The 12,242-nt window shown below is 46.3% G+C and overlaps 1 protein-coding gene across 1 annotated transcript in view; it reads right to left on the reverse strand.

The window, feature by feature from the left end:
* LOC147684909 (uromodulin-like) overlaps nucleotides 1-12,242 on the reverse strand; it is a 449,835-nt gene that overhangs the window by 239,418 nt on the left and 198,175 nt on the right. Inside the window, exons 7-8 of the mRNA XM_086939737.1 lie at nucleotides 2,115-2,252; nucleotides 2,018-2,032 (exon numbers count right to left, since the gene is read on the reverse strand). Of these exons, the coding sequence (XP_086795863.1) occupies nucleotides 2,018-2,032; nucleotides 2,115-2,252 (153 nt within the window). The remainder of the gene's footprint in view (nucleotides 1-2,017; nucleotides 2,033-2,114; nucleotides 2,253-12,242) is intronic.

Here is a 12,242-nt window from a genome sequence, read left to right on the forward strand (position 1 = left end):
CTTGGCCTCGAGGTGAGTCCATTCATGACTTTATCAAAGGTGAAGATGCCGCTGTTAGGTATGCTTCTATAGATGATGCCATGGCTCTGGTATATGCATGTGAAAGAGGAGTGGAATTGGCTAAGTAAGACCTAAAGGCTGCTTCCCCGCTGTTTCCCTAGAGGACTTTTCATTGTTAGGTTTACAGTTTACAGTGTGAAGGAAGCATTTATATTGACAAAATGTTGCCAATGGTTTGTTCAGGTTCTTGTTCATTATTTGGAATGTTCAGCTCTTTTTGTGCAGTGTTTTGATCAATTCAGAACTGGTTTCAGTAATGTGACACACCATTTGGATGATTTTCTTTTAATTGCAAAGGCAAATTCTGATGACTGCAGTACAATACTAGCTGATTTTCAAGGCCTTGGGACAGAGCTTGGTGTTCTATTGGCCCCAGAGAAGACTGAGGTACCTTTGACTACATTTTAGGTATAAAGTTTGATTCTACAAAAATTGAAGTCATTTTTCCACAGGACAAGGTGCAGATGTTGTTACAACTATTAGAGAAAGTGGGTATATCAAAAAGTTGGAATTAAGGAAAGTTCAATGTCTTTTGGGTCATTTGAACTTTGATTGTCCGGTGGTCAGTACCGACTGGCTTACTTCAGGAGTCTTGGTTTTTCTTTGCCTGGTGCAGCTTTGTCTCATCATAGATTATGGTTGAGAGCCAGCGTGCATGCATATTGACGGATTTGGATTACTTGTTTGTAAGGCTTCAATAGTGTTATTATATGGTCTCTGCAGGATGAATGGCTGTGCCAGGTACAGTCCTATTCTTCTGCAGCAGGTGCACATGGTTTTAGATTGTTTTGGGATGGTCGATGGGTGGCAGAACAATGGCTGGTTTTTCCATGTGGGTTGCTGCTTGTAGACAGGTCTGGATTTTTCATTTTAGGTGGGGTCAGCAGGATTAATGGTTGGTATGGGGATCACATGGTAGATGAACACAGACCAGTGAGGTTGGGACTATTGGCAGGACAGTAAGGTCGATGATTTGGGAGAAGGTGACAGTGGAGCAAGTGATGATGATATTGGGGCATGCATATTAGGCCAGGTGTGGGTGTGTGAAGGGGAGGACATTATAAGGCGGGGAGGTCTTTAATTTTAGTAGGGGGTGGGTTTGTTGAGGTGATATGTTGTTTTGTGAGGTTTAGTTTTCTAAGGCATTGCCTAGGGTTTATATGGATGTTTTACTTATTCCAGATCAGTACTAATAAAGTGGCCTTTTACCCTTTTATTATGGTAGAGTGCATTATTAGAGTGCCATCTCGCCCGACTGGATTTCTACGCAAACCAAGAGCCTCATTCTGAGCCCTGTGGTGATCCTCATTCGGGTGCAAACTGGAGTTTGTTCCTGAATTGGGATTAGAACTTGTACAGTCATACGACAGTCATTCCTTGCACACATTTCACCATGTGAAATTTGTGTGGGAAAATTACCACACATTCTATGCTTTGATTTGGAGTATGAAAATATGCATATTACCATATTATGCCCAATTCCAAGATGCTGAATTTAGAGTGGGTAGGTAATAACACACATGATACATACCACACCCATAGGCATCAGGACTTATTGAGTGCAGTATTATGACGACGGACAACGGCTTCTACCAGAATTTGAAAGTGTTTATTATTTGCCTACATGTTATTTGATGTTCTACCTATATCCACTTCATATATTGTCATTAGGGGATGGGGTGCTTGATAATACCTAATGTGATGTTATGTGGGTCAAAGCCCTGCAAGTATCATCAGGGAACAAAGGCCAGATGATGTCACATCTGCTACTGTATGATTTTGGAGAAATTCTATAAATAGTACTTGTCTTTATTGCTAGAGTATGGAAATGAACATAAAGCAGATAGATGGCTTTATACATCAATTAATTTGTGTCTATAAACCACCTACACATTTCTTTAGAAAAATATTCATTTACAATGATGTTAAAATATATGGCATAACTATGAATACATACCCGAAATATTTGTCGCTGAAAAAAAAGAAAAGAACAATTAGCATTGTGGTCTCCAAGATGAATTTAGAAATATGCTTTATTTTTCTCTAGACAGTACCTGTAAAACCCTCAATTCGAACTGCGAATGTACTCCCAGCGCCAACAGAGAGTGACCAATTTCCGGAGGGAGGATTTAGGACCTTGAAGATAGAGCCCCATTGCTCTGATAAAATTGTGATGATTTCTGCTTCTGTGTCTAAGAGGAAAATAAATGTATATTAAATGGTATATCAGGAAAGAGAATGTGTTAAAATCAAAATAAATATTGTGACCATGATTTTAGAGCTTTTTCTAAAGGTTGAAAATTACATAAAAATAGACTGCATTCTCAAATGGACATGATATCTTTTAATGTTTCTTTTATTTTTTATGGGCACATTTTAGAAGTTAGGAATAGAATAGAGATGTTGGTCAGTAGTTCATTGTCTTTAAAACTTAGTATCAAATATCAACCACATGAATGGCGTGGTTGGCAACTGACCTCTTTAAAACATTTTTTAAAATGTTTTTATTACTTTTAAAATAGCAAACATCATCAAAAGAAAAAAGAAGATAAAACAAAGGTAGCTGCAGGGTGCATGCATTCATGACTGCCCTCAAACCTGTTGCATACAGCCAAAGTCAAGCACAGTACTCAAACCAGAACAAAGTTTCAGCTATTTAAGGTAGACCAATATTGGGTAGAGTGCAGCTGGAACATCTGTGAAACCCCTTTGTACTTTGAGCCTATACCAGGTTAACCCTCTCCCTCCACCCCATTTTGTCCAGGCTTTATGACTTCCTCCTGATCATGCCATGCCAAGTACGCACTGAGGGGGTCCATATATCATGGGACTAGCTTTGAAAACATCAATTTTCAGTATTTATCGAACGGTCCCTCAGCCAATTTCCTTCTTGAGAAGCCCGGCATTCCCCTCCCAGTGTTTTGCAACCCTTCTCTTGGCTATGAGCAACATCATGGCGATGAGGTTGCGGGGGCGACAAGGATGTCTTTAATGAATCCCAGCAATGCCATCACAGGTTCTTTGTGGGTGCCCCAGCACTTCACGTCCTAAATGCGGTCATAGACACTCGATTGCAGTCCCAGGCTAGATGTAAAAAAATCAGTACACTCACTCCCTCATCGGGCAAAGCGATTATCGGAAGTCCCATTTTGTAAAGCCCTGCTGGGGTGTAATATATCCTGTTCAGGTACACAGCGTGTATTAATTGCATTTGGTACTTGGGGAAGATCACAGCTGTCTGAGACCAGCAGTACTTCCAGCAGTTGCCAGTTAGTGTGGGTCCCAGGTTCCGCCTTCATTCCGTGCTCTCCCTAGGTATGACCACAGGGGCCCTATCCTGCATGATTCTATACAATCTTGGGGGAGGGAGAAGCAAGCATTTCCTCGAGAGCGGTCAATCCTGCAGTATACTGTTGGAATGAGGAATCTTTTACAGGTCGCTTGCAGATGATAATTCAACAGGGTGTCCAGTGGTGCACTAGGCCACATGTCTCGCATGTCAATGAAGGTGCCCTTACGATACAGAGCTCCCATTTCAGTTAGGCCCGCTTGATTCAATTGTCTGCAAGTCTGACCCTCCAGGGTGAGGGGAACCAATGGGTTCCACTCCAGCCACAGTTTGGCGGCCTAGAGGCAGTCCAGCAGCGCCCGCCAGCAGAGACAGTTTCACAGCCAGGTAATGTGTGCTTTTAGGGCATCTTGGTGGAGTGCATTTCACTGTGTTCAGGGAGCACGGGGGCACACTGTCCTCCTCAACCACAATGTGTCAGGAACAGCCTGGGATGAAACAAGTAGTTTGCATGTTCAGTTTGCATGCAATAATAGTATAGCTCGAAATTGGGGCACTCAAAGGTTTTGCTCAAATGGGAGAATCATCACGTCCCAATCAAAGCTAAGCTGTCAGCCCGCTTACAATGGTTGGGGGTATCACTATCAGTGACCGGAAACAGGTGAAGAAGGCTATGGTGAGGAGAATTGTAATATTAACGAATAAGTAAAGAAATTTAGGCCGGACAACCATCTTAGCAATGGCTATATTTGCCGCCATTGAGACCGGAAACCCAGTCCATATGGAGACTTCCTCCTCCAGCAGTGCAATAGCTCTCCTGCCACAACCGGCCCAAATCAGTGCTAATCCATATACCCAGGGACCGCACAGGAACCCCAGCCAACTAAAGTGGAAACTCTACGCCCGAGTTAGATTTTGACAGATAGGTTACTCCGTCACAACAGTGATGGATAGCCCGTCTGCCGAAACATAGATCCCATAGGATATTATGGGATTTATATTTTGAGGGCGGGATATCCGTCACGGCGTTCTGACCCGGTTGCCAAATTTAAATCAGGTGCTCTGAATTAAAGCAGTCAGTCGTTTTTTAAGGGGAACGATAAAAGACTTGAGTCAATTTATCCAGTGAATCCACCAAACCGTAGGAATTAGCGGCGCACGGGCTAGAGATTGACAGCCGGCTCACGGAGACAGAGAGTCACGTCGTCTGCATATATGGACCCTGTTCAGCCTGAGAGCAGTAAAGTCCATGCCCCTTTTGGCATAGTGCCGTCATAGACAGGCCGTAAATGGCTCCCTCACGATGGCGAAGAGGATTGGGGAGAACGGCACCCCTGCCTCGGCTTCTGTTGATGGCCGCCTAAGGAAAAATGTTGCCATTGACACAGAATCTAGTCTTAGGGAGTGTGTTCAGAAACCTGATCTATGGAAGGAGAGGTCAGCTAATGCCAATCTCTGGAGAAGCACGAAAAAAAGGTCCACTCCTAGGAGTCAAACATCTTTGTTGTGTTCTGGAGCGTAGGGCCGTGAGTTCAGTTCATGCAATAGAGCAAAAAATGTATGTCGTTTATGTGCAGTGGAGTGTCCTGGAATAAAACCAGACTGATCCAGCTTGAAAATCTTCAACCGTAGGGGCAGGAGTTTGAAGGCAAGCAATTTTGTGAGTATTTTATTGTCAACATTAATCATGGAGAGGGGTCTATACAATTGAAAGCAATATGGTTCCTTGACAAGCTTTAGAATAGTGACTAGAAGGGTTTCTCTCAGGGTTGGGGGCAGGCAGACCTTACTCCATGGTTCTACGTACATTGCTAATAGGTGTGGGGTCAGTAATTATCCTTGTAGAACTTTGGGCCTTGTTGCCAGGCAGGCTACAGATGGTCTGTACTTTATCTTCAACTGTGAAAGGTATGTCTACGTATAGTCTGTGTGCATTATCCAGCCACAATAACTGGATGGTGTCTAAGTATAAAGTGAGGCTGTCCACTGGGACATCTCCCGAAGACAAATAGTGGGTAGTGTAGAACTCCATGAGCGTCTGCATAATGTTATGCAGGATCTGTGAGGTTGTCCCTGTCTCAGTCACCAGCTCCATGATGTAGGAGCTGCACCATTTTTTATGTAGCAGGGCTGCCAATGTCTTGCCAGCCCTGTCACCCTCACCATATCATCTGGCAGTAGATTCCCTTGCAGGAATATGGTCTCCCACTCACCCTCCTCCTAATAATCTGACAGCTTCTTGCAAAAATGCACCAGTAAGCTCTACGGTCCCTAAGTATACTTGATTATTTGGCTATGCAAATTTCTCTAATGTAAGTCTTGAAGGCTTCCCAAAGTGCCACATTGGTCTCAAAGTATTCCAGAACAGCAGTTCCAATGTCCACAAGAAGCACAGGATCATGGAGAGTGGATGGTGGCAGCCTCTATGCAGAGGTCCGGGCACCAGCTTTGCCCAAGACAGACGCAGCACGACATGGATGCGATGGGGCAGCATTTGAAGCAAGTGCTCAAAAAAGGTCGGAATGTGCCCACATCCCTCATGAATAGCCCAGTAGTTTGTACACAACCCATTTTCATGAGCCCCAGTGATGCACATGCTCTCACCTCGCTGGGGATGCCTGGCCCGCGCGATGTGAATGAGCTCTTGATCATCAAACAAGTTCTGACCATAGGTGTTAATTTTGTGCCAAATCTCTAAGAGCTCAGTAGCGTCTGCATTTTGGCTGTACACACAGGCGATTTGACTCTCATACCGGGTGAGTATCCCATTAAGGATAAGGTTCGCCACTCGATATTGCGTAAGGAGGCCAGGTTCCACCACTGCAGCCCCTTTCTGATGAGTTCTATGACCAAGTGCATGAATGGAGCATGTCGCCACATGAGCCTCACTGATACAGCCTGAACGCAATCTGTTCCTCAAGGACCTGTAAAAGTGCTATGCCCACTTTATAGCGGTGGAGGTATGCAGGGACTAGTATCACCTTTCTATGGTGATTGAAACCTCACACATTCCATGTCAGTTATGTCTATCATAATGGTGAGAGGATGTAGTAAGCCCAAATAATGTGCCCTGCAGGTATGGATTGTGTCCCCATGTCAGGTGTAGTGTTAGGAACTCCAGGGTGGTGATGTGCTGATTGCAGTGTACCCCACTGCAGTTGTAGAGAATAAACTACATTAAAACATTTAGTATTTCCCACCCACTTCCCACTTCAACCCACCCCAAATCGTTGAAGAATATTTCCCCTCCCAATAATGGCAAAACAAAATAGCAACCACATAGATTAAAACCCTGCTGGGTGGTGTAGCAAGTCAGGTGGTCACCCCATCCCAGTCAGTAGAGATGGGTGTCCCAGGAAACATTGGTGGGAGTGGAGGGAGGTAAGAGCAGTAGGAGAGTGTGCATGCTCTTAGACAAGTTGGAGAGGCCTGGCTCCACACCAGGTCATCCAGGAGCTTCCGGGCATCCATGGCAGGCCACCATTTCAATCATTATCGCTGAGATGGTTGTCATGGTCCTTCTCAGCATCGGGGTGCCTCTCAGGCTGTTAGCTGGCATCCTCCAACGCCACCTCCCTTCTGGACAATCTCACCAACCTCGGACTCAAACAACTTGTCACTACGCCCACCCACATCGCAGGTCACACACTCGACCCTATCTTCACCTCCAGCAACATGTCTCCTTCAGTCACACCACAACTCTCCATTGGACGGACCACAGCTGCGTACACTTTATCTACAATAAGACCACAACTCACAACCATCCTCAACCTACTCTGCGAAGAAACTGGAACAAAATCACCATCGACCAGATCTCCTCATCGCTTCTTCAAAACCCCCCTGCCCACTCCTCAAACCCCGACCAAGCAGCCACTAACCTCACCCAATGGCTATCCAACAGCGTCGACATCCTAGCACCGTTGAAAAAACGTCAAATCAAACTAGGCAGCAAAACGCCTCCTGGTTCAACGATGATCTTAAGAAATCGAAGAAACTCTGTCGCTCCCTCGAGAAGGCCTGGAAAAAAGACCCAAACACCAGCACCAGGGACGCCTTCAAAAACGCCACCCGCATACACCACCAACTAATCCGGTCTGTCAAGAAAGCCGCATTCAAAGACCGACTAGATAACAACGCCCACAACAGCAAGGAATTATTCAACATCGTCAAAGAATTTACCAACCCCTCAGCCAACTCCAACGACATCACCCCCTCTCAAGCCCTCTGCGACTCCCTAGCTTCGTTCTTCCACAACAAAATCGCAGACATCCACAACAGCTTCGACAACCGACCCGGAGACCAACCCACCCAACCTTCTGCAGGACCTTCACCCCCCTTGAACATCCTTAATGACTGGAACCCAATCTCCACTGAGGACACCATCCACCTGATGAACTCCATCCACTCAGGATCCCCCACAGACCCTTGCCCTCACCACATCTTCAACAAAGCAGACTCCATCATAGCACTGCACCTCCGAGACGTCATCAACTGCTCCCTCAACTCCGCCACCTTCCCGGAAAGCTGGAAACACGCCGAACTTAGCACCCTTCTGAAAAAACCCACAGCGGACCCCACCGAACTCAAAAACTACTGCCCCATCTCGCTCCTTCCATTCCCGGCCAAAGTCATCGAGAAAGCTGTCAACAACCAGCTCGCCGCCTTCCTCGAAACCAACAAATCCCTCGACTCCTCACAGTCCGGCTTCCGAGCCAAACACAGCACGGAGACCGCCCTCATCGCAGCAACAGACGACATTCGAACTCTACTGGACAATGGAGACACAGTCGCCCTCATCCTCCTCGACCTCTCTGCAGCCTTCGACACAGTCTGCCATAGCACCCTTCTACAGCGCCTCAGAAACATCGGAATCCAAGGAAAAGCACTGGAATGGATCACCTCGTTTCTCACCGGAAGAACCCAGAGAGTCCGCCTCCCACCATTCAAGTCAGAGGCCACTGAAGTCATCTGCGGCGTACCACAAGGATCCTCACTCAGCCCCACCCTCTTCAACGTATGCATGAGCCCCCTCGCGGCCATCGCACGCCAACACAACCTCAACATCATCTCCTACGCCGACGACACTCAACTGATCCTCTCACTCACCAAAGACCCTAACACCGCCAAAACCAACCTACATGAAGGAAAGTAGCCGAGTGGATGAAGCACAGCCGTCTGAAACTGAACTCAGACAAAACAGAAGTCCTTATCTTAGGTACCTCCCCCTCCTCCTGGGATGACTCTTGGTGGCCAGAGGCCCTTGGAAAAGCACCCATCCCGATGGACCACGCACGGAACCTGGGCGTCATCCTGGACTCCTCACTCTCTATGAACAGACAAGTCAACGCCGTTTCATCATCTTGCTTCAACATTCTTCGCATGCTCAAAAAAACATTTCGCTGGATCCCCACCGAAACCAGAAAAACGGTCACCCATGCACTGGTTACAAGCCGCCTGGACTACGGAAACACCCTTTACGCCGGTATCACCGCAAAACTCCAGAAAAAACTCCAACGCATCCAGAACGCATCAGCCAGACTCATACTAGACATCCCGCGTAAAGACCACATCTCTAGTCACCTGAAAAACCACCACTGGCTTCCCGTCAATAAGAGGATTACTTTCCGCCTCCTAACCCACGCACACAAAGCACTTTACGAACTTGGACCCGAATGCCTCAACACACGACTTTCCTTCTACACCCCCTCCCGCCAGCTACGATCCTCCAACCAAGCCCTTGCTACCGTACCTCGCATCAACAAAACCACCATGGGAGGTAGATCCTTCTCCTACCTCGCAGCTAAAACCTGGAACTCACTCCCCACTCACCTTCGTCTCACTCAGAACCACCTAGCATTCAGAAAGCAACTCAAAACTTGGATATTCGACAAGTAATTCCCCACCCTCTTCAAGCGCCTTGAGACCCTCCGGGTATGTAGTGCGCTATATAAATCTTTTGACTTGACTTGACTTGACTTGCTGCAAAATGTGAATGCCAGCTGAGGATCTGTAAAGATTTGGGCTTTACCATCTGTCATAACTCACAGTTTTGCTTGAAAGAGTAGGACAAATGGCAGTCCCATATTTAGTAGCATTTGTTTCAAGCGAAGAATTCTCTGCAGGCAGCTTGGACAGCAAGAGTAAAGAGTAAAGTCCCAGTATATGAAGATCTTATTACCTTGTTGCTGGATCTCTCTTCTTTCCTGGGAGAGTCGTAATATGATATTTGATCATTATAGTGGAGCTGGTGACACATAATGGGGCGAGCCGGGGACCCCATTGGGGACCTCGGCCCTTCAGACCGATGTGCATGATTCACTGAGAAGAGGGCTGAAAGCCAATCCCCGAACAGAGCCCACGGCATAGATTTGATGTACTCCTCCACTGTTGTTCAAACAGGCCAAGGATTCGGATATCATTTTGCCATGAACTAGCCTCCAAGTCCTCATTTTTGGCCTTGATGATGGCTAGCACCTGTTCTATGTCCAGTAATTGTTCATTGCGCACAGTGACACTATTCTCCGCGTGAAGCACATTCTGTTCCAGGTGTCCCAGTCTGTCTTCATGTTTGTCCAGGTGGTCGCCCATCTGGTCCAGCCAGTTGGTGATGGAGTCCACCTTGGAGTTTATAGTCCCGGGGCTATTACGGACCTCAGCCAGCAAAATTGTGAAATCTGAGTCTGCAGCAGTGTCTCCCCCAGTCGTCAGGGTCCCAGCCCTCTAATCAAATCCCTCCGGCTGAACAATTTGCTTTTTCTCAAAGGTCAGTTTGGGTTGCTGTTTGTCCGATTTGCCCATCTTGGCACTCTCCACTTCTCTAAGGGCAACATAGTCCTCAGTTGACTGCTCAGTAGACAGTTGTCTCTGCGGCCTCGCCTCACTCTGGAAAGAGAGTCGCGGGCATAAGCAGGTCCAGGTGTCATCCCAGTAACATTGAAGGGTGGGTGCCGACTGAGAACTCTTCTCACCAGAATCCTACTGCAAGGGCCTAGCAATTGTCAGGGGACAAGGCCTACCCATTCTCAGAGGTGCATTCCCAGAGGCTCTCACTGCATCTCCACTTTAGTCTGGTGGGCCTGCCTCCTCTGGTCCTCCCTGTGCTGCCTCTTCAGCAGTCCCAGGCCTCTAGCAGGTCCGACAGTGCCAATTGTTATGAAGAAAAGGGGGAAAATAGATTTAGCATGCCCCTCACAGGGCTTCTTGCGATACGCTGCACAGTTTACCAGCAGTCCCTGTGGTCCCATCTCACCTCTGTTGTCAGGGGAAGTGCCCACCGCCTCAGTCACAGCAGCCTTGTACAGCGCCCAGCAGGAAAAATACGAGGAGCTCCCTCTCCTTAACAACACTACACTGCACTGCTCCGAGGCTGGCTCGCCATGCGACCAGCACAGTCAGAGCACCCAGGTTCCTCCTTCGAGCTGTACGTGCCGCTTAACTGTGTGGAACCTGCAGCAATTGTATTACTAGGATATGGCACATACTGGTAATTTTATAATAGAATGCTAGTGATATTTTACTTACAATTGAGCACATTTGTCCAAAAAGTGGGGGGCCTACCCCTAACTTCGTTATTGAGCTCATACCTAAGCAAAAGAACTGCCAAAATGCAATAGCAGACTTAGCAAAATTACATTTGTAGCCTAACTTTGCAAAATGTATTACAATGCGAACAACAAGCCTGAGATGAGTAGTTATCTCATCGTCTGTCAAACAAATGTCATCAACATATGAAAAGGCATCAGGGTCAATGTCATGCAAAATTGAGACAAATGCGTGCGGCAAACATGCCAGGGCTATTCTTATACCCCATAGGCAAACGTGTATATCGTCCCTGATAGTCTAGTGTGCTGAATGCGGTCAAATCACGGCTCTCAGGAGCCAAATGACTGAAAAATCCTTTGGATATATCCAAAGTTGTTTTGTACTTTTTTTGGACAATATTGTGTACCAAAGCAGAGCTATGAGTGTTCTGAGCCGCAAAGGAACGGACATGACTGTTCAAATGACGGTAGTACAAAATGATCTGATATGAACTGTCTGGTTTCAATATCGAAAAAAGAGGATTATTCACGTTAGGCGCCATGTCGCAGGGATTTTTCCTAAGAATAGAACTATGCGCAGGATTATAGGACCTTGGTGTATAGGGATCGAGTCCTCCTATCATCTTATTACCTAGAAGCCCAGGTACTACTAGCTATAATGTCTCACTTCCTCTCTTACTGACGGACACAGAAACAAGTGATTAGAAACCCCAGAACACACCACTCCCAGATCTCTCAGGAATCGCTGTAACAAAACACACCCTTTTTCTAGCACTTTTTTGTACTTGTTCACAATATGATCTGACAGAGACAAGAAACAGAGTAGAATATTTATTTTAACTAACATGCCCTAACATGCAGTATACGTGCCACAACAAGCAGGAAAATGCGTAGTACAAATACAGTCAGCATAGCAGCTAGTCCACATATCATGAAGGGAGATGCTTTCATGAAAAGACAATAGAGAAAAGACTAGAGAGCCTAACCTCCCTCTCCTTGCTAAGAAAAGTTTTATTATATATTAGAAGATCTCTGGGCTTTGTCAGCAGACCAAATATATTAGCCTATAGAGAGTAGATCTACATCATAGATGCTGTCTCGCTCTTTTCCCTGGAAAGGTTCCTCTCCAAGTGTGTGTTACCTATTTGTGTATCCTCATAAGACCAAAGTACATTGCCTCAAACAGCAGCTACATCGATATGTTTTATCTAGGTGCTAAGGCCTGACCAGAACAGAATAACAAGGGGTATTGTTTATGGACCTTCTTCACAATGTTCAGACCAAATACCGGGAACAGGAAGAGAAGGCACACAGCAGACTGTTCTCATTTGAAAAGTGCACACAAAGTCATT

This window comes from Lissotriton vulgaris, chromosome 10, assembly GCF_964263255.1.
Source record: "Lissotriton vulgaris chromosome 10, aLisVul1.2, whole genome shotgun sequence".
Classification (NCBI taxonomy): domain Eukaryota; kingdom Metazoa; phylum Chordata; class Amphibia; order Caudata; family Salamandridae; genus Lissotriton; species Lissotriton vulgaris.